Below are 26,662 nucleotides of genomic sequence, written 5' to 3' on the forward strand. Positions count from 1 at the left end.
AAAACGTCCTTCACGACTTTCAAAGTGTTTATTTATTTACTGTTAAACGTAGTAATAGGACATCTGCGAATATATTTAGCAACATATCCATAGAAAATCTAAATTTTAATTAATTTATATATATTGATTTACTGTGTAGTAAACGTATTCAAACAAATAACAGCACATAAGCTTGAAGCTTGACTTTTATTTTGAAAGTAAAATGTTTAGCTTCCCGGCTAACATCGGATTGTTGACGTGATGTAACAACACAGGCAGCCGACGAATCAGGATATTTGTCCCACCCCTTCAGAGCTTGGTGGTCACCACGGTAACGGCCGCGTTTGACAACAGCAGTAAGGTGTTGAAGCGAAATACCCGTGTCACGAAAATACACGAAACACGACTGCTGTATTTGAATAAATAAACGCACCCGCCTGTCTGTTACATAAGTAAGTCCTGTTTTTTTTAAGAGGCTTTAACAAAACTATTTATATGAAGCTTTTAAAGTTATTTCGAATTATTCATATTAATAGTCAACAGTTCAGGGGTTATTTGCAATTTTTAGCATTCCTAGCGTCGCACGTGAGTTTGTAATTTCTCACTTTTATAGTGAATGCGATAATGAGTCTAACAGAAAGTGACTTTATTAAATTAACTCTATTTTCCTTACATAAAAAAAGAAAAGAGAAAAATAATCGCCTTGTTTCTTTCATAACCCTTCCTCTGATGATGCATTCAGATGTCGCAGTGACTGTCCTCCGACCGTCTGTCGTCCCTCTCGTGAGGAGCAAGGGCTCATCTTTTGCCAGGATGGAGGTGGCTCTGTCTGGGCCACAGACGCTCTCAGAGCCCCTGAGGAGGAGGGCATCTCTACCTCTGAGCCAGCTGGTGGAGGAGACCCAGAGCAGAGGCAACATCCCCAATCATCTGCTGGAGTCAAGTACATATTAACCATGACCTCTGAAATCCTCAATAGAATTCATAATTGTAGTTTTCTGGAAGCAGTGATACCAAGTACTTGATTTTACAATGACAACTTAGGTTGAGATTTCTGTTTATTTATTTATGTATTTTTTTGTAGAAATCTATGCTAACCTGAAAAGCAACAGCCTGATCCAAGCAGAGCCCTCTGAGCTTCACTTCAGTGGCTTTGAGCTCGGCAAGGATTATGTAAAAATCCTGGTGAGGAAAGTCCTGCTGTTTTCCCTTACTACTTTCCAAAAAGCAAATAATGTAGCTAAATCACAGGGCAGGTGTTATGTGGTTTTTGTCTCTTTATTTTGGAGTTATTGTAATAGGAATGTACTTGATAAATGTGACATGTGACACCTCATTTGAGCAGGTAACTTAATATTAATGGTTGTGAAGACACTATATAGATATGATGGAGAAGATAGTGCTCAGATCTCCTCTGTGGAGAATTACCGCAGCTGTGTCAGGCAGACAATAGAGATGGTGTTGGGTCAAGGCCTCTGGTTGTTTTTGTTGAATTTTGCAGTCAGCACTAACCAGACCTCAGTTTTGGCACCCACCGCAGATGTGGAGTTGCTTTGTGTCTTATTATGCAGTCAAACACAAATGTTTTACTGTAGCTAAAATAAGACTGTTATTATAATGTGAATCATGAGTGGGGACCTACAATGAAATATATGAAGTATATGAGATTTATCATTACCAGTTTCAGTAACAGCGAGCATGTTGCGTCCAAATGAATGCAGACTGTATTTGTTTGACAGTCTGTTATATTTGAATAGGCCAAAATACGTCTAGCAGCTAAAGGATGACAAATACTCTATTTGAAACACTAGTTCAAAAAAGGCATTCTGGCTATTACTGAAGTAGCGATTAAGTGTAAATATGCCTGCAGTGCTTTTCTCTTTTCTCCAATCCCCATTTGTATTTTCCATCAAATTTCTCCCACTTATTGGATGTCGCCAAGCTGCCAGCTCAGGGACAAATACAAGTTTGTGATTCATCAATAAAACTTTTTGATTTAAACACAAAAAAAGATTTCAAAGACATTTTTTGGATTTACGAACAAAATTTTTTGGTTCACACTTTGATTTCAAAGGAAAATGTTTGAATTAATTGGATTCACAAGCAAAAACAAAACTTTAGACTACAAAATAAAATTCTGGGGTTTCTAGTTAAACTTTTGGATTCACACACAAACATTTTTGGCAAACAGAACCTTTGGATTTGTAAACAACAGATTTGCATTCATTAACATTTTTTTTTAAATTCAGAGATAGAAATGTTTTATTTGAAAACAAAAACTTGGAAGGTTTGGTTTCTAATAAAACCAACTCATTCAAAAACATTTAAAAACTTTATTAGCAAACAAAATGTTTCGATTTCAAAGGAAAACTTTTTTGGATTCACAGAAAAATATTTTTGGTTTGAAAACAAAAACATTAGATTTGATTTTGATTACGAAACAAAATATATAGCATCTAATTAAATCTTTGGATTTGAATCAACTTTTCTTCCACAAATAAATCATTTTTAAAACATTGTCAGTACTTTTGCTCCAAAGTTTCTTTTTGATTACAGACATTTTGTGCTTGATTGCATTTTAAAGAAACAGTAACTTCAAACACAAACAGATTCAATTTGTATTTTCTTTACAAAACATTAAAATAATTTTAAGAATCCTATCCCATCATCAAGTCCTCTCATTTGGTTTCCATTAGGGTAATTTAAAGTGAATGGGGGACTGATTTTACACCCTGTGAGCATGGTTGAGCACTGTAAGCACCAGGAATATGGAAATGGCTTTCTCAAGTGCACATTTTAGGTGGAATGAATGATTTTTTTCCTCTCCTCTTCCTCTCCATCAGAAACTAATCAACATCTCATCTGAAGTTATGAATATTCATGTAATTCCCACCCAAACCAAGTACTTCCAAACAACTTATACCAAAAAGGTATTTTTTTTTTTCATCGTTCCAAATTGCTGACCTGAATATAAGATTATAACTCCACTTGGCCATGAGTGCAATCAGTGTTGTTTCTGATGATTCAGTCTTGTTCCATCTGTTTTCCTTCCAGTATCGACTCATCCCAGGCCTCGCCTACACGCTGAAGGTCGGATTCTGTCCTGATGAGTGGCGTTACTTCTATGACTGCATTCGAGTTCACTGTAAGGTTAGGTTCCAACAGTTTCTGTGCCATTGTGGGCACTCTGTTACTGTTTGGCAGGGAGTCAGCTGCAGTGTGCTAATGCTGTTTGTTTTGTGCTTAAATCGTTCCACCCAAGGCATTAAAGAGAAGTTGATTTTCGCAGAATTTACACTGTGACTCCCCGCAGGAGCTAGCTGGTGTAACATGCATCTTATCTTACTTATGGAGTTCAGCAAACATTTAAACAAGCAGGATTTACTCCCTGCTTTAACTTATCTACCTCGATCTTTACTCTGAGAACTGTTTTCTTTTTTCTCTGTGCTTCTTTCACACTTCATATCCTCTCTCTTATGTTTTCTCTTGATTTTGTTCATTCAACCTGCCTACACCCTTTCTCAGGGGGAAGATAACCTGTTAATTCCAGTTCATGCTTACCCTGTCATCGATGACCTGCACATCCCTACTCATATCGACCTACCAGCTGTAGCACTCAGACAAAGGTGTGTGTGTGTGTGCTTCATGTTAGTCTCTATGATGGACTGGTTTATTTTGACCTCACGTCTGCCTGAGGTCTTGCCTGTCTCCTTGTATTCTTCCATGCAGCCAGCCATGATTTCATTCACCCATTGATGTCAAGTCATAAAAAAATAATATCATCTCTGTCTTTCTTTCCTTGTCGCTAGTGTTTGCCATGCTATTCCTCTGAGGTGTAGCTGTCCCATTGGCTTTGAGTTTCAAGTGCATATTATTCAGCCCCATGAGTCCTTCTCCATCCACCCCCTCACAGGTAACCATTCACTGAATGTTTTCTGTTGTTGACTGGGTTTTTTAACAATACAAAAATCTGAATGTTCAGATTAGAACATATAAGCGGTCTAATCCATTGAACGATTACTGATGGGCTGTAAAGCACCACATCTTGGGCACAGAAGTCTGTGGGACTTGCTCCCAGTGACGCAAGCTCTCGCAGGTTCTGAAAATTCCGTGTTTAGACAGTCTTGCTGACTTCAGATAAAATGTTTCCCAACTTTAAAGCTCTAGCTGAGGAGTTGCAGGTAATTCAAGTGAGCCTTCAGAAGAAAATCAAGCCAGACTTGTGAAGTTATCAGTCCCAGTGAAAGATAGAAAACCAAATGACAGTTGTCTAAGGAGCTTGGAAAGAAAAGCGTCTGGACTTCTTTAAGTTGCTTGAAGACGTTTCACCTCTCATCCGAGAAGCTTCTTCAGTTCTAAGGGTCAAATGGTGGAGAGTCCCAGAATTAAACCCAGTGGGAGTATCCCCCCAAAGAGGGACAAAGGACACCCTGATGATCCTCTACCTAATCACATGAGCCAAGGTGTGAAAACGGGCGTGGGTCACAATCAGCCAGGGTTTCGGGTGGGCTCATTGTGAAACCTGGCCCCACCCTATCATGTGATTTCCTGAGGTCAGATGGCCCAGGGTGTAAGTGGGCGTTAAGGCGTCTGGGAAGAGATCTCAAAACTGGATTATAGATGGCAGACAGTTGGTGTCGTAAACCACCGCCTCTGTTCAAAGATGGTCGCTCACAGTGGACATAAATGGCTTCTTTCACTCCTCTTTCAAACCATCTGTCCTCTCTGTCCAAAATGTGAACATTGGCATCCTCGAAAGAGTGACCTTTGTCTTTTAGATGCAGATGGACTGCTGAGTCTTGTCCTGTGGAGGTGGCTCTTCTGTGTTGTGCCATGCGCTTGTGAAGTGGCTGTTTGGTCTCTCCAATGTAGAGGTCTGAGCATTCCTCGCTGCACTGTACAGCATACACCACGTTGTTTTGGAGTTTTGTCTTTCGGGTGAACCAGTTTCTGTCTGAGTGTGTTGCTGGGTCTAAAGTACACTGGGATGTCGTGCTTGGAGAAAACTCTCCTGAGTTTCTCTGATACACCGGCTACATAGGGGATAACAACGTTGTTGCGTCTGTCTTTCTTATCCTCCCTCGCTGGTGTCTGATCTTCTTTTCTGTGCATCTTTGCTGACTTTATGAACGCCCAGTTAGGATAACCACATGTTTTGAGTGCTTCCTTTACGTGTGTGTGTTCCTTCTTTTTTCCCTCAGGCTTAGAGGGAACATGTTCTGCCCGGTGGTGTAGGGTCCTAATTACTCCAAGTTTGTGTTCCAGAGGGTGATGGGAGTCAAAGAGGAGGTACTGGTCCGTGTGTGTGGGCTTCCGGTAAACTTCGATGTTGAGGTTGCCATTCTCTTCAATGTGCACAGCGCAGTCCAGGAAAGGCAAACAGTTATCCTTTGTGTCTTCCCTGGTGAACTTTATGTTTTTATCTACAGCGTTAATGTGCGCAGTGAAGGATTCCACTTCTTGTGTTTTGATTTTGACCCAGGTGTCGTCTACATATCTGTACCAGTGGCTGGGTACTCTCCCTTTAAAAGAGCCAAGAGCCGTCCTTTCCACTTCCTCCATGTAAAGGTTGGCTACAATAGGTGACACGGGGGAGCCCATGGCACAGCCATGTTTTTTGTCTGTAGAAACCCTCGTTGTATTTGAAATATGCAGTGGTAAGGCAGAGGTCTAACAGTGTGCAAATCTGATCGGGTGTGAAGTTGGTCCTGTCTTCCAAGGAGCTGTCTTCTTGTAGTCGTTTTCTGACAGTCTCCACTGCTTCCGTGGTGGGTATGCAAGTGAAGAGAGAGACTACATCAAAGGACATGATGGTTTCATCTGGATCCAGGGTAAGTTTCTGGACCTTGTCGGTGAAGTTGGTGGAGTTCTTGATGTGATGTGGGGTGTTCCCCACAAGATTTTGTCCTTTTCAAGGTCTTGAAGGCAAGCTATAACTTTCTTTTTGTAGCTGCTTGTGGGGTCTCGCTTTAGGGCTTCGTAGGTATTGTTGTCACTGAGGAGAGTAGTGATCTTTGTGTGGTAATCCGTTGTGTTTAGGACCACGGTGCACCTTCTCCTTATCAGCTGGTAATATAGTGATGTTGTGGTCTTTGCTCAGGGAAGCGACGGCCTTCTTTTCTTGTATTGTGAGGTTAGACGGAGGGACTTTGGCACTGGAGAGGGTGGCTGAGACTTTCATCCTGATTTGCTCTGCTTCTGTCTGTGATAATTTATTAATCCGTATGGCGGTTTCTGTGGCTGTGATGAGGTTTTTTTTACATTTATGAAAACAAATGTAAACAATAATGATAAAAAACAATCAAAAATGAACACGGTTAAAGGTACAAATAAAAGTTAAGGGTAACAGTATGATTATAAATCACATTAGCTAGGCTAACACTTGCAGCTTGTGTCTCAAACAAACACTGAAGATTCAAAGTTCCATAATTCTGTATCCTAGATGAGTTCAACTAGGCCTCAGATATTCACCATTTTGATAATAATGGTAGACTTTTCAAAGAGACGTTCATACTGAAATAAATGTACAACTAGGCTGGCTTTTGTTTAATTTTTCTCCTCTTGTGGATGCAACACATAATGTGGGTTTCTTCTGGATGATTTATCAAACATGGTTCTGTGTAAATAACATGAGAATGAACTATGTAAATATTTCTTTTGTTAGATTTTTTCTACATTGTCCTGTGAAAAGTGTCCCTAATTAATGAACAGCGGTAAATGTCTGAGTTTTACCGGGAAATAAAAGTGTAGGGAATTACAGTATCATATTTAGCCTAATAGATTAAGGATAAGCCTCAGCAGAAAAAAAGCAAGTGTCCTGCACTTCCTCAAAACCTCAGCCCAATGCTGTGCATGCAGTAAGTCACTGCAGGACTTGAAAGATTTCTTCTGCTTCCACACGCTCAGAATGATCAGCATTCATGGTCTGGGAAGCTTCATAACGCAGGGTGAAAAAGCACTTGGATCTGAATCGCAGCTGAGAGAAACAAATGAGTTTCTCATTTTGGAAATACTTTTGTGTATTTTCTCCTTTATGTTTACGCAAGAAACAGGTCCACTTCTCAACAGAGCTCAGCATTTGTAGTATAACACAACAGTATCTTTTTGGTCATTTGTTATTCTTTTATAGTAAAGCCTTCTATGATCAACCCAGTAGTCAGTCAGACACATTCATTATGTTTCAGAATGTTTATTTGAACTGATGGTAGCATGGATGGTAATGCACTGCAATCATTGTGACATTAAATAGTAGGTCAGCGCAGGTGTTACCAGTGAAACAAATGAAAGTTGATTAAGTGATGTGACTGGAACTGTATTTAGCTTACAGTATTGATTGTTTATTCAGAACTTTTAAAGTCATTTATTGTTTTCACTGCTAATTAACAACAATAATAATACATAATACAATAACCTTAATTCATAATTTCTTCCCTTATGGTGGATTGTTTATTCATAAATTTTTAACTGTCAATCCAGTGATCCTAAAAAACTACTTCTAAGCTGGACAATTATTATTATCAGTTTATTGTAAAAGCTCCCTGAAAAGCAGAGAAGACCATGTTTGTCACTATATTTGTCACCAACGAGACAATATTTGTCCTGTGTTGGCTTCATTTTATTTCATCCTTGTTGGAATCCTGCCCCTCACATTCACACACACTCTTGTTTCTTTTAAGATTAGACTCAAAACGTTCTTTTTTTGATAAAGCTGATAGTTAGGGCTGGATCAGGGTAACTGGAACCAATCCTTAGATGTACTGCTATGGACTCGCACTGCCTGTGGGACTTCGTGTGATGCACTGAGCATTTATTTTCCACTCACCTCCTTTGACATCCCACATGTTTATATACCACTGCAGCACGTCACTAAATTTTAGCCGTCACTCTCCCTTAGTCTGTGTTTTGTCCTGTCTCCCTATGCTCTTTTTCTTCCCCTCACCCCCCACCAGAATGCTGCCCCTCCGTGAGCCTGATTCTGCTAGAGGTTTCTTCCTGCTAAAAGGGTTATTTTCCTTCCCACTCTTGTCAAGTGCTTGCTCATAGGGAGTCTTTGATTGTCGGGGTTTTGCCTTGTCACCTTGAAGTAACTAATATTGTGATTTGGAGCTATATAAAGAAACCTGAACTGAAACTGAATTGAATATTTTTACATTTATTTTAGAAATATTTTTACTTTTTTTTTACTTTATATTCAAATTTTTACTATTTCAGGAAAGTATACAGAGGAAGGGGTGGGCAAAGAAAAAGTGGGATAGTCAGGGAGATGAAGAAAACAAACAGCCGCAGTGAGGTGCGCGGGGAGCAGTGTTGGTCGTTACTCAAATAAATGAACATATTGCTCTTCTTAAAAGTAATGCAGTATGGTACTTAATTACTTACCGGAGAAAGTAATTTGTTATGCTGCTCGTTACTCTGTAAGATGACCTGAAACACATAATCTTTCTTTTAATATTTAAATATGAAAACAAAACTGAAAGTACAAAGCAAGCTGAAAACGTCATTATTTTCCTTCTCCGGCACACAAACTGAAATCAGCTGATTGTAGTGCAAGTGCGTAGGAAGAGAAAATGCATGTTTGTTTGATTGTTTTTTTCTTTCAATCCATCCGGTGGGCAGATAACTGAAGAACCTTTGTAACACATTACACCCTATTTGGGCTCAAGGTGGGATTTCATCAGGGATCAGCTCTGAGCTCCTTCTTGTTTGCAGTAGTGATGGACAGATTGACAGATGAGGTCAGGCAGGAGTCTTCGTGAACTAAGATGTCTGCAGACAACATTCTGATCTTTAGTGAGAGAAGGGAGCAGGTGGAAGAGAACCTGGAGAGATCGCGGTATGCTCTGGAGAGAAGAGGAATGAAAGTCATTAGAAGCAAGACAGTCTAGATGTGTGGGAATGAGATGGAGACAGGTGTAACAGTGAACCTGCAGAGATCAGAGGTATAGTGAATGTAGACGAGTTTAAATATCTGGGGTCAGTCATCCAAGCAAGCGCACAAGAGAGATAAAGAAGAGAGTGCAGGCTTGGTGGAGTGGGTGGAGACACATATTGGGGGTTATTAACAGCAAGAGTAAAAGGAGAGATTTACAAGTTGGTTGTGAGACCTGCTGTGATGTATGATTTAGAGAAGGTAGCACTGAGAAAAAGGCAAGAGGGTGAACTGGAGGTGGTAGAGTTAAAGATGTTTCATGAAAGATTTTCACTGGGAGTGACCAGACTGGACAGGAAAAGAAACGAGAGCATGAGAGGGACAGCTAAGGTTGAGCGTTTTTTGGAGACACAGTTGGAGAGGCAAGGCTCAGATGGTTTGGACATGTGCGGATAGTGGACAAAAGATACTGAACATGGAACGACAAAGCAGGAGGAAAAGAGGAAGACCACAGAGAAGATCGTGGACGTAGTGAAGAAGAACGCGAGGACAGGGTGAGATGGAGGCAGATGATCTGCTATGGCGAGCCCTGAGAGAAGCAGCTGAAAGAAGAAGATTCAAATTTTAACTATTTATTCAGAAAGCTATGGAAACACTTAAAAAAAATAGTGTTAAGTTCACTTATTTTGTTTGTAAGACCTGTCTAATGTTATGTAGCTGGCTTTCTGCAGTAGAAAGCCTTAATGCAGTCACCTGTGGTTGCAAATCACTGATCTAGGTTAGCCAAACACATAGCTCCATTATTAATATTTGTTTTCTCCCTCTTCCAGGTGTGATACCAGCCAAAGGTGAGGCAAAGATAACTGTGACCTTTTGTCCACTCCAATTTGAGACTTCTCAAATCACCTTCCAGCTGGTCATTTCACAGTTCAACACCAAGCCTTACCTGTGTACCATCACTGGGAGCTGTGCACCTCACATAGCTCTCAGGTAAAATTTCACAACTGACTAGAAATACAGTGTTGTGTTAGAATGTTTTTACAGGTGAACAATTTGACTAATCAAAATTTCAGTTTTACTTAGCTGTTGGTGTTTTGTTCCTTTCACAGTCATGTTTTACTCTATTACTCTCAGTTGCTGTCTTACTGTCCTATCATGTGCTTTTGCTCATAACAGCTGTGAAATCCTCAGCTGAAGTACAACCTCAAATTCAAAAACACTGGGATCTCATTTATGCTATCAATGTACACTATGTAACAAATTTAAGTCTTTCCACTAGTTTTCATGAGCATCCTGCATCCTGAATGATAGCTTGGTGAAGTTTGCTGTTTTATGGTAAAAAACAGTTCTCAGCTTCTGCCAGTAAGTTTACCGCTGAACCACATGGGAGTGAAAACATCCCCCAAAATATCTGGGGACAAAAACTAACTGGGTTCAGAGAAAATGGGCACACGTGCAGATCAGAGGTTTTTCAGCTGATATTAATTTGGTTCCCATGAGAAAGAGGGTGCTATCCATCACACAGCAGTAGCTCCTGACTCCATCCCCTGCACTGTCTGGTGTTATCTTGGCCAAAAGTTAATAATTCATGAAAATAGCTTGGTAGCTGCTGCAGTGATATAAGGATGGATACAGCTCCCAATGGATGTTTAGCATATAAAACACTCTCCCTCTGTTTGTTGTTCCTCACGGTGGAACCAAATAAAAGATGATAGATATGCAATGGAAAGATTAAGGAATATATGCTAGAGCCAATGTTTATCCAGCTCGAACCAATGTCTGACATGTGCTTGTTACTGTGTCCTCTGCCTGACTTCTCTGACATAGAGGCTGCTCATAATACAAACAGTGACTTGAGTGATTTTGCTTCTGTGTTGCAGAACGTCATCAGTCTAATGCAGTCTGATATGATGCTTGGTAATAAATCCTTAAATAAATCTAGTGCTTCTTTGTGACCGAATGTTCAACTCTTGTTAACTCCTTTTTAGCCAAAGGTTGCAGAGTCAACTCAACTGTGATTTAAAGCTGTAGTTGGCTAGTTCTCTGTCTTGGACTGCATTGCTAAATTAATAGCCATTTTGAATTAACTGTTTTTAATTGTAATTATTAGGCCCCGACTCCCAGCCACCCTGACACCGTGTATTCTCTCTCTGCTCATATATCGTTTTATAAATACTCAGAGTTTAGAGCCATTCCTACTCTGCTGAAAGAACTATTTCTGGAACATTCGTAAAGGGATAGCTTGACAGCTAGCTTCTTCTGATTGAAACCCATCTGTTTAGAAATGATCCAAACAACAACTTCAGTGTTTCATCCACTACTTTGAGCTAGGTTTGCAAAGTTTGCTTTTCTATCCACTATTTAGCCATTTTAGCAGTTTATAGATTGCTTTTAGCTAACCATTTATCCACCGCTTTAAACAGTTTCAGTTTTAGCTGATTCGTTACTATTTCAACACTTTTCCATGTTTTTTGTTTTGTTAATTATTTAAAAAAATGATACGAAATGTTTTCACTATTTCAGCTAATTATTTCAACAATAACACCATTACTGTGTTAAACACAGCTCATTTTCTGCTTAATTTGAAATCGTTCTCTTTTACTAGGGGTGACCTTTTAGTGTGAGACTATTACAAAAATGTAAGTTGTGCTTACTTTAGCAGTGAGCTAATTAGCAAGTATTGAATCAGTTTTGGTATACTAATATATAAATTTTTTCACTTTTTTTCCCCTTCCATCTTTCTGTTAGTGAACTGGAAAAAAAGTTCAGTTATGAAAATGCAGTGACTGTGAAACACAAAGGAGCCTCACCTTCTACCCTAGTGCTTCCTCGAAGTAAATCCAAATACAGGGCAAATAAGGAGGCTGACAAGTCAAAGGTATGGCCAACCCATGGTCTGACTGATTAACTCACTAAACTTTCATAATCCTGTTTAGTTATATTTCGACAGGTTAATTTCCCTGACTCAAAAGCAATGAAATATTTTAACAGTTTGTTTTTTTTTACATAGAAATGATCTTTTCTGTAAAACTGTATCTGCAGTACCTCTGTTTTGGGAACTCTGCTGGGAAAACAGTAGCAAGTAGTAGCAAGACCCTAGCATAGACACACCAGGCATCAATAAGAGCAAATATGATAAGACAGACAGAGCTTGAATAGGAAACACATGGGTTGGAGGTGGGTTGCAAAGTGGTTTGCAGAGTTAGGATGTTTAGAAGGGCATCAGATGGGATTAAGATCAGCTGATTTTCTGGGATGGCATCTTGACTTTATGACTTTTCTTAACTAATGCTACTCTTTTTCCTGTCCTATAGGCAATCAGGGATCCAACTAATGTGAAGTTTAAATTGCCAGTAGATGTCTGTACTCCTGCAGGGGTGGCAAAGATGCTGATCAAAGACTCTAATAAACTCAGCTCTAAAGACTTGAAGCAAGGTAGATGCAACCCAGTGTTTTTACTCTTGACGCTGATATGCGTGTCAACATTGTTGCCTTATCAAATCAATCACCTCTGTTCAGTTTTTGTTGAATTACATGCATGCATGTCTCTTTTCTGTTGGTACAACCTTCACTTCAGCCATGTCCTCTGGCAGCATGATAGCACGGCAAAATAAGCAGATAAAAGAAGCCCTGTTCATGAAAAAGGTTCAACAAGACATGAAGGAGGAGCAAACAAATCACCTCAAATGGTAGGTTTGATTAAATATAAAACTCAGCCAAAGTTACTAAATGTTTAATAGATGTGTTTACTTTATGCATCCCCTTTGACTCAGGCAAGTCCATCTGGGTATGGACCCCATGTCAGAGCATGCAACAAGACAGATACTGGAGGAGAGAGAGATTGCTCTGCATGAATATATAGTAAGTTATTTCAGCTCGTGTGGATGTAAAGAAACACTGTGCTCATTGATACTCATTGAAACCAGAGGGCTTGGCTAATACACATTTTCCACCAACACAGTGGAAATAACCTCTAAAAAGTTCTAAAAAGGTATCAGGGTACAGCGGCACCAGGTGTTAAGCCATCAACACTGTGTTGATGGACAAGAGGTCAAAGTCGGACACTTACATGTCCCTTTGCTAGACTAAACTGGCACATTTGGGGGCCCCACAACAATGTGTGGGTACTATACTTTGTTATTCTGAGACGAGAATTTTTTGGGGGGAGAAATGTAAACAAGGAGTGTTGTATTAGGCTGTTGCGTAATGTTTCCTGAGAATTATGGACATCTTGACCGAACCATAAACAAAAAGTGAATCAGAAAAATGTTGAACAGAAGAAGACATAAAAGTGTAGGCCCTGAGAGAATCAGAGTTGTTTGAGTTCTCTTCCTGTGTTTTCTGAGAGGTGTTGGAGATGGTGACAGTTTGCTGTGTCTGCATTGGAGAGGGAAGATTAAAAAAAAAAAAACTTTATAAAGAATTCAGAAAGTGTATTTAATCATTCCTTATCTGACCATCTTTGATTTCTTAACTTTATATACACCGTGTAAACTGGAAAGTTCTTTATATCTACAGCCCTTACTGATAAAAGTTTGACCTTCCATTAAATGGTGTTTTAATGCATGAAAAATATTTCTTGCTGAAATAACTGATGGGAGCCCAACTCACAGGATCATAGAAGTTACCGAGTCTTTGCCCCATGGGCTTGATGATGGCGGTACATAATTCATGGGAGGCTGTAAGCGGTGAACTACATAGTGGTGCCTTGTGTATAGATTTTCAGATATCCCCATAATAAAGCCAAGCTCTTTCCATCACACCAACACACCAGCATGTACATGTAATTCCTACCATATATAGTGAATATAATAACATATTGAAAGAAAAAAAAATATGCAGGACACTGGAGGACACGGACCTGGGGAGGATGGAAATGAGTCCTACTTGGACAGTACTATCTTGCAGGGTAATTTTGATTCACCAAGTCCTCTCCTCTTGGTCAAGGTATTGGTTTTAGTAGAACACATTTTTTCTGTTTTCTTGTAAGACCTTGGAGACATACTCAAATGTGCTGATAGCTCATCAGTGCGTTCCATATTCATACTGTTAACGTTACCTTATTCAGATGTAGAATTATTGGATCCACAGTGGGTTTTTGACCCTTTACAAAAACCCTCTTGACTGTATGATTGATTTTTATTAAGTCGCCATGGAAATAGTGCAGAGTCAGCCAAACTAATGTCAGTTTTGAAATATGAGTCTCTCTATGTCCTCAGAAAGGTTGTTTGAATAGTTATCAGATCTCTCACAGACACTTAACAGCACTTCCTCCCCCATCTCCTTTCCACCTGCACACTTTATAATGCAAATACACACACGCACACAAACACACTCAAAAGCGTCCTCTGCCATACTCTTTCTGTTTTACAGCCTTGTATCACCACACTTTGTGATTTTATGGGAACTCTGTTGTTTTTATTATACTGTCAGCTGTCATCATCTAATGTGGGCCCTCTGTGGAGTCTTGACTGGAGGCCAAAGAAATCTGTTTGTCTATTTGCTTCAGAGTTATGTAGTTTTATAGCTTTGCAACATTAATTTTTGCAACGTTATTTTTTCCTCAGCCAGGCTGTGATGGTTACAGATTGAGAAAGTTAAGTTTACGATTCTGAGAATTAAGCCATCAACCTCTTTTTCCTCTTTAGCCAAAGAGGTTCCAAGTTTTCCTTATTATAGAGGATATAGATGTTGGAATGTTTGTTTTCCAGTGGCCCTGCAACAGCTATCACTGCCACAGCTCTAAAGGGCTTTCCAAAAATAGATAAAATATATTTTTATTCCTTTTTATTCCAGTCAAATTGCAAATCATTTAAAGCCTTATTCACAGAAAGTATTCACAGCTGTTCACTGAGCATCTCAGAGAGGCCGGATCTTTCACCACTGTAACAGAGAGTGGGTGTGATCAAATAGTGCAACAATTAGGAATAATGTCTCAATGCAAAGTTGTACTGAGATTGCATAGATTTGTTTTTTTAAATTTTGTCATCTACGTGACATAATATCATTAAACCAGTATTAAATGGCTTTAATCTACAGGCCTTGAGGCAGCATTATAAATAGACATGATTCTGAAGAGGAGCACCTCTGAAGAGCACTGACAGTGAACACAGTTCACAAATACAAACTCAAACTCTGCCAACTTCACTGGACTTCCCACCTCGTTTAGGATGGACACAGCCAAATTGCAGTTCTTTTGAAATTTGTTTTTCACATGCGCCAAGTTAGCTGGGTTAAGAGGACCATGCAGCATTAACCTATGCTGCCATCCACGTCGTGTCGTAGTGAGTTAAGCCCCTGCTTGTTTCAGAACAACCAAACCAAATTTTCCACGTCCGAGTTCAAAATTGACCTGATTGCTGTCCAGAGCTTCCACTAAACATTTGGAGTTTTATGAAATACTCCAAAGAGCACAAAGGAAGTTTCCAAAACTGGACCAGTTTTTCTTTTATTTTCCCAACCACTTAAAGTGTTGCTGTGAACACAAAAGAAAACAAAAGAATTTGTGAATGATTAGCAAATGATTGCATTATGTATTTTATTTATATTTGAAATGGCATCTAATTTTTTGGGGAGGGGGGTGGATTCATACAATCTTTTACTGTACACTAATTGACTGTTTTATAGGTGAAAAGGGGAGCTGTAGGGCAAGAAGAAACCTTTGCTGCTGGACCACCTAAAATGTTCTCAAGACAAGTGCTTTGTGAAGTAGGACAGGTATGTCGTTAACTTTGTTTTTATGCTAAGATCCCCACAAGGAGCTGACCTTGATGGGAATAGGCGCCGGCATGGTTTTTCCTTATGGTAAATGGTAAATGGACTGGTTCTTTTATAGCGCTTTTCTACTCTGAGCACTCAAAGCGCTTTACACAACTAATTCATTCACCCAATCACACCCATTCACACAAGCACTTTTTCTAAACTGTTTAGTGCTTACTGTCTAACATTCATACACATTCACACTTCGATGAACACATCGTAGAGCAACATGGGGTTAGTATCTTGCCCAAGGATATTTGGCATGCAGACTGGTGGACCCTGGGACGAACCGCCAACCTTCCGGTTAGTAGCTGACCTGCTCTACCTTATGTGGGTGAACTTCTGGAACTTTTTCAACACGACTCAGTAAAGTCTCAGGCAGCACAATGTGCCTCCACAGCAAAATCTGAACCTTAAGTCGCTGAATTGAAAAACTGCTGCATGATGATCTTTAATTAATACTAAGTATATTCTGTCTTGGTGAATGTGTGGATATGCTTCTACCAAGTACCAGAACATCTTTTATTCTTTGTACAAGAGCAGTTTCACGAACAAAAAAAAAAAAAATCAGTTGCTCATAGCTCATTTCCAGTTTAATCCAATCTAATATTGACTTATTAGTATTCCACTGTCTTTTGTCATTTAAATACTCCTAGCAGAGGCCTAATAAAATTTAACTTTATGCTTTTTTCATTATTATCAGTATTGCTCGTGTTTCATGTCGAACACGAGCAAGTGAGATTTAACAATGAATGTGTTTCTAACCTGTTCCAGGCCCCTGAGGGAGCCCCGGCTTTCCAGTTTTACACCACTTTTCAGTGGGAGCTGAGACGAAGAGTCCTCAGATTGTTCCAGCAGGCAGCTCGCAAGGTACAGTCATCCATATACTGCAAAGTCTCTGAGGTACATGAGTACACACATCCATGAGCATTAGCTCAATGCATCGTTCACATACACATCCCTCAGGGGAGGGCTGTTACACCAGCGCCTGTCCCTTTTGTTTAGCTATGTGTAGCTCAAATGTATCTTCTTTACAGTATAGTCAGTTTTCCTGTGTGAGGTGTGTTACAGTAAAAGTAAAGAAATGTAGTATTGAATTCTGGCCTAGAGAACTCTCAATCAAAACAATAACAAAAGACACAAAGTGTGTCTCTATGGGGATACATACATTTGATACGCTGTACTACTCTGTGTACTATATGTTCTTGTATAATTTATGAATTTTGGAAGGTTAGTGTGAGACTGGCTTGTCCACTCTATGACCTTGATGTTCTTCTTTAGCTACTGCTATGCTGACTTGGTGGTATGTTTTGGGTCGTCATCCTGGAAGAACAATCCAAGGGCCATCGTTCAGTTTCTGGGCCAAATCCTGACTGATGGCAACCCATTCTTTCATAATCAATGCTTGAAGTTTGTCACAATTAGTGGGTTTTTGTTTGTCCACCTGCCTCTTGAGGATTGACCACAAGTTCTCAATCTGATTAAGGCCTGGGGAGTTTCCTGGCCCTGGACCCAAGATTTCAATGTTTTGTTCCCCAAGTCATCACTTTGACCTTATAGCACGGTGCTCCATCATGCTGTTCTTCAACAAAATGTTCTTGGACGGTTGAAAGAAGCTGCTGTTGGAGGATGTTTTGGTGCCATTCTTTATTCATGGCTGTGTTCTTTGGCAAAATTGTGATTGAGTCCACTCTTTTGGATGAGCAGCAGCACCCCACATGAATGGTCTCAGGATGCTTTACTGTTGGCATGAGACAGGACTGATGGTAGTGCTCACCTTTTCTTCTCCGGACAATCCTTTTTCCAAATGCCCCAAACAATCGGAAAGGGGCTTCATCAGAGAAAATGACTTTACCCCGGTCCTCAGCAGTCCACTCGCTGTACCTTTTGCAGAATATCAGTCTGTCCCTAATATTTTTTGGGGAAAGAAGTGGCTTCTTTGCTGCCCTTCTTGAACCCTGGTCATCTTCCAAAAGTCTTCACCTCACTGTGTTTGCAGATGCACTCAAACCTGCCTGCTGCCATTCCTGAGCAAGCTTCGATCCCACAACTGAATCATCTTTAGGAGACCGTTCTTTCATGGCAAGGAAGGACTTTGCAATTCATCTGATCACTCTTCATAACATTCTGGAGTGTATGCAAATTGGCATCATAAAAACTGAAGCAGGAAACTTTCTCAAAACCAATATTTGTGTCATTCTGAAAACTTTTTGCCACGACTGTAGGGGCTCAAATACTTATTTCACTCATTGACATTTAATTCAATTTATGACTTTTAATGTGTTTTTTCTGGATTTTTGTTGATATTCTGTCACTCCCCATTAAAATGAAACTACCAAAATCAGGTTCATTCGTTGGAAGTGTTGATACTTACAAATTCAGCAGGGAGTCAAATAATTATCTCCTCCAGTGTACCCACTGCTCCTTCTTTTTCCTCTTCCCAATGCCCCCCTCCAGGGCTCATTATTGAATAAGAGAAAAACCAAAGGGCTTAAATGTCAAAAAATAATTAGAATTGGAGTGAACCTGAAATCTCTGTCTGACACGTCTCCTGAAATCACAAGTGTGAGTGAGAAGCTTTAGCAAAGCAGTAGCACCCTGCACCACCCTCGTCTCTCCCTTCCAGGTCGTGATTCGACGTCGCATGAACCGGAGACTGGCTTCTTTGAAGAAACTGGCAGACAGTATGAAGAACCTGCCCTTGGCACAGAAAGGTTTTCATTATCCTATGATCTCCTCATTCAGAGATAATCTCATTATCCGATGGCAGTAAGGCACGCTTTATTGAATTTATTCCTTGAGGAAAAAATGAAATGATTATGAGGCTCATAACACATATGCAAGTGTCTGGAACAGAGTTCTGAATGTGAACACTGAAAATTGCAACAAGTCTGGATAAATTATCTTTTATTTATTGTTTTTTTACATGTCACCTCCTCACATTTGCTTTAGCTGATGAAGAGAAGACATGCGACCTAAAAGTGTCTGCAGACAAAGTCTTTCCATCTTCATCCCCCTTTTTCTCTAATGAAGATGACCCCCTGGTGAGTACCATGCACAACTGGTAGTGGAAAATAAAGACTTAACACAGATTTTGAACTGTTCTTGTCCATTGTTGTGTAAATTAATGTAATCACTAGCAAAAAGTGCGTGGTAATTTATTTCGAATCAGTTTACTTTTCAACCTAACTGGGAGATGACACCCAAAAGACAAGAAACCACTGACAAGTGGGTGCTAGCTAGTGTCCTGCACTCGAAACAATTTTCATCCATTATTTCCTGTGAAAGACGTCCTTGATCAAACCGTGGAAATCAATGAGGAAGCTCACTTTCGCGTACTTTGATTAAATCTTTCATTTCCTACATGCCCCGCAGAGAGAGAGAGAGAGAGAGAGATGGGGTAGCCTCTGTGTTCACTGGAACAAATAATGCCATTTTGTCTCCTTCATATTTCTAGGCTAACATTAATTTGCCTGAACTACCTGTGGATACTCTTGATGTGACTGTGACATCGCACATTCCTTTCTTCAAGCTACAGGTAGTTATTTACATCATACACAGCACTTTCAGATCAACAAATTTCACCCAGCAGCGGTGTTGATAAGTGGTAATATAACCATAAACCAGTATAGACCGTATATATAGATTAAACTGGAGCTCTTTCTAACCTTTCTAGCTTTTGAACAAATGTGTTTGGTGACCCTGTGGAGGGCTCAGACACCTAATTTTCACCTTCACCACCGTCAGCGATGCCAAATGCTACGTACAAAGTGTCAAATTACTATTAATACTGTCATGTATGAGAGCATTTGCCTGTAAAACAGTGCTTTACTTTTCAAACTAGGATATATTTTTCTGAATACTCCTAGAATTACGAATGTAAGATTTTGACCTATAATTATTTTTATTGTTGTTGTACTATTTGATAGTGAAGTGGACATGTGCATAAAGTGCAAAAGTCTTATTTGTTTGCTAGGAAAATGGGAAATAAGTGCAACAATTTATTGAAACACGCAAACATAAATTAAAATGTAAATACATGTAATATGAACACCTGTAGTCTTCAGCAAAGTCTGAGCTTTCTAAGGAAATTTCTTCAAGTGTTAACAAGCAAACCAAAAACATTGCTCTGAAAATGGTCGGGTACAGGGACTGTACTGAAAACAAGTGAAAAGCAGCCAGTTTCCAAAGAAAAATTCAGAAAGATCTTCAAAAAGCCCAAAGAACTATTGATCAAGATCACTTAATAAAAGACAAGTACTCACCTAGAGTAGCTTGTACAACGCTTCAAAATAATGCACTTCCTCTGACACAGGTGACGAGTACTGTTAACACAAAATGTGACAGTGTAAAAAACTACATTTTATGTTATCTGGGTCATATTCTGCTTACCTTATAAAAAATCTCATCCTTTGAGTGTTTGACTTTTGAAGCTAGAGTGGATTAACAACCACTGTAGCGTCATAAAATTAAAATAATAAAAGCATTGACCAAGATAGTGGTAGAAGTATAATTTCCAGCAGAAACCATATTTTGGAGCAAATTTTACAACTATTTTGTCTCAATAACCGCTGAGATTAGAGTTCATTGACGAAATGCTTCATTAACTAAGCTATAGAGAGACAGTGCTTTTAAATGGATCGTGATGGTAATAATGGGGTCATAGGGACTCCTCGTCCTTGTTGATGTTATGTTGTAACCATGCTATCTGTTGATATTATGCAGGTCCCTCTGCACTATAAGCTTATGGGCTACCAGGCTGTGTCAGCTTGGGAGGCATTTAACTCTTATATTCCCATGACTTTGGCCAGGTCACTGCGTACTGGAGCTCCGGTAACTAAGCACCACACACATGTTTATTTATAATATATCAGCTATGTATTTATCCACTTATTTGCTTAAAAATTTCTCCTTGTTTTAGGACAAGCTGGTACCCAACAGAGCTCATTTTCCCATGACAGAGGACACCACAGCAGGAGAGCAGCATGATGAACAAGACAAAGATGCAGAAACAAAGGATGATTCTAGTCTCTCTTTCTGCGCCCCTGAAAATCTGCTCAGACCTTTTCCAGCAAACCCACTGAGAATCTTTGTAAGGCAGTATTAATCAGGTGCAAAATAGAGGCGCTTTTCCATTTATGATGAATGTTATTATTATTATGTTTCAGAACCCAGCTCCGGGACTTCAGACCTTTAAAACACCCCCTAAATATTTGGAGAGTGATTTGGAGTTTCATCTCTGCCCTCTGCCCAGGTAAGTTATCCTCCCCTCTATGATCAATTTATTTCTATGAAACGTCAAACAGCTCATTCTGCTTTCAGGTATACGGTCCCTGAGAGCACATTGTGTGGCATAAGGACCCAAATGCCACACACTCAGAAGAAGTTTCTCAAATGCAAGGTAATTTCCCCCTCATTGTGCAGTTCATGAGTTTCTTTCAGATAATTTTTGTGTCCCATAAGACGAACATGTCTTTGGAGATTTTTGGTAAAGCATGTTAAATAAACTTGTTCTTACATATAGAGCTTTATACACCATGTCTCATTCACAAACCACTATTTTCTATGTCTAAGTAGAAAAGTATCTTAAGTATCCCAAAGATATGTTTGCATGCAGAATGGAGCAGCTAGGGATCAAACCACCAACCTTCCAGTTAGTAGATGCACTGCTTTCCCGACTGAGCCATAGCCATCCCACAAAACATAGAAAGTGCTTTTCACTTGTAGTTGATCTATCAAAAATGGCTCCTGTTTTCTGTCTGAAAATTGACATGTCCAGTGTAGCTCAGTGTGATCCCACCAAATCAGCTGATTTCAATACCAGATCACATCAGCCGATGGCTCAGCTCTTACCCTTCCTTCTACTCATCCAAGTGGAGGATTTTACGTAGGCAACACTGTTTAAGCTGCTGTAGCCATGAGCAACAGTTGCTGTAAATCTGCAAGCCACTTTGCAACCCATCTACATCGCAGCTCCTACTGTCACGCTGGATCTGACCTAATTAATATCATATCTGCTGTCAGTGATGCCTGATCTGCTGTGTACTGGGCCTGGCTCCTGCTCTCTCCACCTCTGGCTTTACACATATGCACACTGAAGGGCGGAGAGGTCCCAGCACAGAGCCATGCCACCAAAAATAAATTACTGCAAATGGGAAAATCAATCATCTTCTGACTATAGTGGACCTGACCTAAATGTTTCTCTTTTTCCTGATTTATAACAGGAAGTGATCCCTGGGGTTATGAAGTGGAAAAATTTGGATTCTATCACCTTGAAAAGTCTTTCAAACCAGCCCGCTCTCACCAGTGACTGTGCTCCACGCAGGTTGGTCAGAAATATTTTGTCCTCTTTGCTTTACAACGTGAGCTGTGTGTTGAGAAGAGTTCAATCTGGCCGCTGACACGAGTGAATCAAAACCTGCAGCTGAACTTTTCCACTACATCACTGTTTATGAGATGTGTCGGGTCACATTTTTCTTCTTATCTGCTAAACTAGGCGGCAAAAAATGATTTCATACCAAGAGCAGATACCCAAAAGTTAAAGAGAAGGTTCTCATGTTCTGAATAAGAGTGTCCAACTAGAACAGTGTCGGTTCATAAGTTTGTTTATGGTACTTGTTTACACAGGAGAAAGTGGCTCTTGTCCATTTCCTATGTGAAAGAATTTGAACTTTTGACCCTCTGGCTGCCAGACCACTTGAAAGACAGCGTTTTCACAAACTACATCAATATATAAAAAAAGACAAGTTACATAAGCCACAGACTCATATTGATAGTTAATAGTTACCTTCTCGGATATTATCCTCTTTCTGCAGTTTGGGATTCACTCTATCATCTCAGTATTCCAGAAACACGACTTCTCACTATCTTCCAAAATAAATATGTCATGTCACATCCACACAGCTTCCAGCTCCTGCCAGGATGCAGGATGTCAAACTCTCCACTTGTAATCTAGATAGCGGAGTTCCTTTTACACGCAAAGAGTTGGAGAAGATGGTTGTACAGTATGTAGGACTTGAAGCACTTCTGATTTTGGAGTTAAAATGCTGGGCGCCATTTCCAGCTTTGTAAAACAAAGTGCTGTTATTTTAAAACTGTCCAGTTAACCAGATAGTTGAGAATAGTGTTTTTTGTCAAATCAGAGGTTCTAAAAGCTGGTGGGGAGAAAAGCCCCACTCAAATCTTCCTTTTCACTTAGCTCTAGTGTAAATAGCCAGACTTAGGGGTTTTTACAGCTGCGATTATCCATTATTTTTACTTATTTTGAGGTAAAATCTGAGTGTCTATCTGTAAAGATAGAAAGCTTCTTCTGATTCTAAATGTTTTCTCCTTTGCTATGTATATCTGTGTGCGCGTGGAATCTAGGTCATACAGTATGGAGGCTTCCCTCATGCTGCAAAATAATGATTTATTCAATCCTCAGTCTAAATGGGCAGTGAATAAATGATGATATTTTTCATGTAGTGTATTAGTGAACACAGCATTGGGCTGTCCTGTTCTATTTGTGGTGGGCTGTGTGCTTCTGTCTGCGCCCTGTCATAACTGATACCAATCAGGTGTGCAAAACACTCTGTGCGTCTGACCTTTCTCAAGCCTATACCGCCATGTGCATTGTAATTTGTCTAGCATGATAGAGTTTCTTGTTTAAAACCAATTTAAGTACCAAAGTGAACATTGGAAAGCTAATGAAGCAGCACTCCTCAAGAGTCACTCATCTCAAGTCTTTGTTTGACAAGACGCCTGCATAATCTGGGCAACCACAGTTCATGTGGTGCATTTGGGAATGTGTGGGTTTGAATCTCTGCTGCAACTCTGTCTTTTTACCTTTCTGCCTGCTTCCCTTTTTTTCCTCACCTGCCCTGTGCTGCGCAATCAGAGCCAAGGGAAAATATTCGCTTTATACTTGTCAGTACTGACCTACCTGATAAGTGTAGATATATAATTCTTTATTTGTGTAACAGAACGCTTTCCGTCAGCATTCCTGTCAGTCTTTCCTATCACTGGCTACAGCCACAGAGTCTGCAGGTAACTTGTGAGTGGCCACAATAACTGGTGAGAGCAAAGTTGGCAGAGCCATGAGTTGTAACATGATTTTAAATTCTCAAAAGGACAGTGGTGTGGGTACAGAGATTTTTAAGAACCAAAACCAATAATGCATGAGAGTAACTACCTCTTACAAAGTGTAGTATTAAGTATTTACACAGAGTAAGTGCCAGGTTAACACACATTACAGTTAGCTAATTATCCTACGCTCGCTAATGTTAACATATGTAACATGGACAGTAATAGGAAGACAAAAAATACAGATACAGTCCACAACTACTGGGTGTAAATATGTAGTACTAATCATATATTTATATGCATTTAGTACTAGATGTAACACATTTTACATCTAGCTAAAAAGGCTATCTAACCTGCCTTAGCTTGCTAATCTTTAACCAAAATCTTATTTTACAAAAACATAAATGCAACCCAGGCCAGGTCACAGTGTCTTTATTTGTACATCCTTTGCCCCATCATTACAAAGTTGCTCTTTAATATTTCTAAGGAATCCCTGGTTATTCTGTGGTATCACTTACATTTGGCTTATCAGTGTTCTTTTTTTTGCCCCTAAGTGGTTTCAGCTTTCACTAAGGAGCACCTTTATCAAACATGTTTGAACTGAGATATGAAACCACCTTAAGCACTCCTTTCATCTCAGTGAGACTGAGGAGCTATCTGAAAATTATCTCAATTCATCTGATGCACGGTGGTCCAGCTCTTCAGGGGAAAAAGCGCTGTATGTGTGTTTCCTGTATAGATCTGTCAACTACAACACAGAGATACTTCCACTCACCACACCTTCTCCTCTCGCCAACCTCCCTGATGATGATGTGGCCCCGCTAATGGACACACTGTAAGTAGATGAGGCACTATATTGATCTTTGTGCTGGAAGCTTCTTTTTTTTATGGGTCTCATGGGAAAGTGCTCCTTTGATTATTTCACTGTGTGTGTGTAACCTCATGCAGGTGTGAAGTCCAACTGACACCCGAGATGATCAGAGCAGAATTCTTGTCTGGAGAAGTTCTCGTCTCCATTAGCAACCTCGACGCAGGAAAGACAACCGTGTAAGTGTAGGGATCGTGAGCGTGCAGCAAAGCTAAAAGATTAATCATACATACAGTCTGGAAGAGATTCAAGAGATAGTTTATGGCATGATGAATGGATGTTTACATGAAGGAAGCCCTTCACAAGCAATAAAAGGGATGAATGCTCCTTTGCACACTCATAGATATTTTGGAAAAGACAAAACACATGTTTAGTTTGAAGAGGGGAAGTTGTCAGGATATACCAACCATTAAGTTAATGGATTGAATCAGTTCGTGTACCTAAAGTTTGTTCCAGCAAAAGCTTCCTGGGAGCTGGAAAATACTACACAGCGCTTTTTTTTAAGTGTTGTCATAGCAATGAAACTGATCTTTAATCTATTCAGCTTATAATCACATTAGATGTAATATATTGTAGCAAATATGTTCTTATATCACTGGTCTATGCTAATAGCGCCATTTCTCAAAATTTAATTTAGAGGCCAAAAAATATTTGTTTGGGTTTTCAGGGTTTTATGAAAAACATAAACACATTAAATTAAATAAAATATATGTATATATTTTAAATAGTGATGATTAATGAGGTAATAATGATACTGTTAATACTACTGAGTAGGGCCCAACTAATATAGGAATGGGATTAGCCCAGTAGCGATACTGATATTTGATGATCTGAAAATAGCAAATATAAACAAAAGCCAACCTACTAGTGAACAGCTTTTTTTTTTTATCATACAATTAAAATGAATAGTAATGCTTGAGTTGTTTAAACATTACAATATTAAACATTTTAACACCTGTAGATGGACTTTAAAAAAAAATCATATTTTGGAAACTTATTAGCATGTGCTAGAAATCGTATGGGTTTTCTTTTTTGGGTTTCACCAGTTGTAAAAGAAATTTAACAATTTGCTCAGTACCATTTGCCTCAGTCTTATAATGGATTTATTCATGCTATCTCTCCTTTTGTTAATCTTTTTACAGATTTACTCAGTGCAAAATTGATATAATTGATAACTACTCACATTTGAAAAGGCAGCTGATATGTTTTTGTTTTTTAAGCTTTAATTTAGTTTTTATCATTTCTTATCATTTTGAAGGTTTTTTCTAAATTGTCGTTGAGAAATTAGGAACAATACGTGTTGTACTCGCTACTACAGCTGCTCTTCTTCCATCTGTAAAGTTAAATTGTTCTGTCCCAGGCACCAGAGGCAGCATCACATTGAGGCAACCTACAGGTCTGAGTTTAACCAGATGGGAAAAAGAGTGATGACTAGACTGAAGCAACTTGGAGTCACTGACAGAACTTCTCATTTACCTGAAGAAGACCGTGAAAAGTCGAAGCCTGTGCACACACATCCTATACACTCACATGAGTAAACACCACTGCAAGACTACAGATAAGCATTATACCCATCCTACTCACTCATACAACACTCTCCTTTGTTGGCCCTGACATGTCTTTGAAATAAAACCTGGTTACTTTCCCACCCACTCATAAGCCTCCTTTCTACCCACTCAAAATTACCAGTGAGCTCCCCTACTGTGCTTTTACAAAGCCTGAAAATTTGTTATCCTTCCACCTACTCAGATTCATATATAAGCATGGCTGCATTTTACACACCATTACCTACATTAAATGAAATATGATCGTTCTGCATTTTATATTTTAATTCTTTTGTAAAAGTTTATTACAATTAAATCTTATTATGTTATCCGGCAACATATAATGCTTGATGTTTGACCACTGACTCTGACTCTGTGTATTTTCCATGTTCCTGACATTGCTGTAACATGACATTTAGATTGAGCCTGCACTGATTAGAGTCAGCTATTTGTCTGACTGAAGAAGAGATATTATTTCTGTATTTATTAGGAACATCAGTTCAACATTTATATTTTTGTGGCTCTTAAAGAATAGATGCTTAGGTCAGTAATTAGTTACCAAAACAGCTGACTGGCTGTGAA

The 26,662-nt window shown here is 39.4% G+C and overlaps 1 protein-coding gene across 1 annotated transcript; it reads left to right on the top strand.

Annotated features, from left to right (window-relative positions):
• Nucleotides 1-792: 792 nt before the first annotated feature.
• Nucleotides 793-26,074, top strand: cfap221 (cilia and flagella associated protein 221). The gene is made up of 24 exons (XM_063467575.1): nucleotides 793-922; nucleotides 1,064-1,164; nucleotides 2,823-2,909; nucleotides 3,034-3,129; nucleotides 3,505-3,605; nucleotides 3,789-3,892; nucleotides 9,679-9,838; nucleotides 11,597-11,726; nucleotides 12,163-12,283; nucleotides 12,426-12,537; nucleotides 12,622-12,709; nucleotides 15,476-15,565; nucleotides 16,382-16,477; nucleotides 18,234-18,321; nucleotides 18,560-18,651; nucleotides 19,065-19,145; nucleotides 20,333-20,440; nucleotides 20,529-20,699; nucleotides 20,776-20,861; nucleotides 20,930-21,008; nucleotides 21,832-21,932; nucleotides 24,408-24,503; nucleotides 24,617-24,715; nucleotides 25,897-26,074. Exons 1-24 carry the CDS (start codon nucleotides 793-795, stop codon nucleotides 26,072-26,074), a joined length of 2,595 nt encoding a protein of 864 aa, XP_063323645.1.
• The last annotated feature ends 588 nt before the right edge of the window (nucleotides 26,075-26,662 follow it).

The sequence above is a fragment of the Pelmatolapia mariae genome, linkage group LG23, assembly GCF_036321145.2.
Source record: "Pelmatolapia mariae isolate MD_Pm_ZW linkage group LG23, Pm_UMD_F_2, whole genome shotgun sequence".
NCBI classification, from domain to species: Eukaryota; Metazoa; Chordata; class Actinopteri; order Cichliformes; family Cichlidae; genus Pelmatolapia; species Pelmatolapia mariae.

Bases quoted from the DNA above. Each gene is read 5' to 3' on its own strand.
- cfap221 (XM_063467575.1), top strand. From the start codon at position 793: ATGGAGGTGGCTCTGTCTGGGCCACAGACGCTCTCAGAGCCCCTGAGG. The intron at 923-1,063 runs GTACATATTAAC...ATTTTTTTGTAG, and splicing joins CAATCATCTGCTGGAGTCAA to AAATCTATGCTAACCTGAAA. The intron at 18,652-19,064 runs GTGAGTACCATG...TCATATTTCTAG, and splicing joins CTAATGAAGATGACCCCCTG to GCTAACATTAATTTGCCTGA.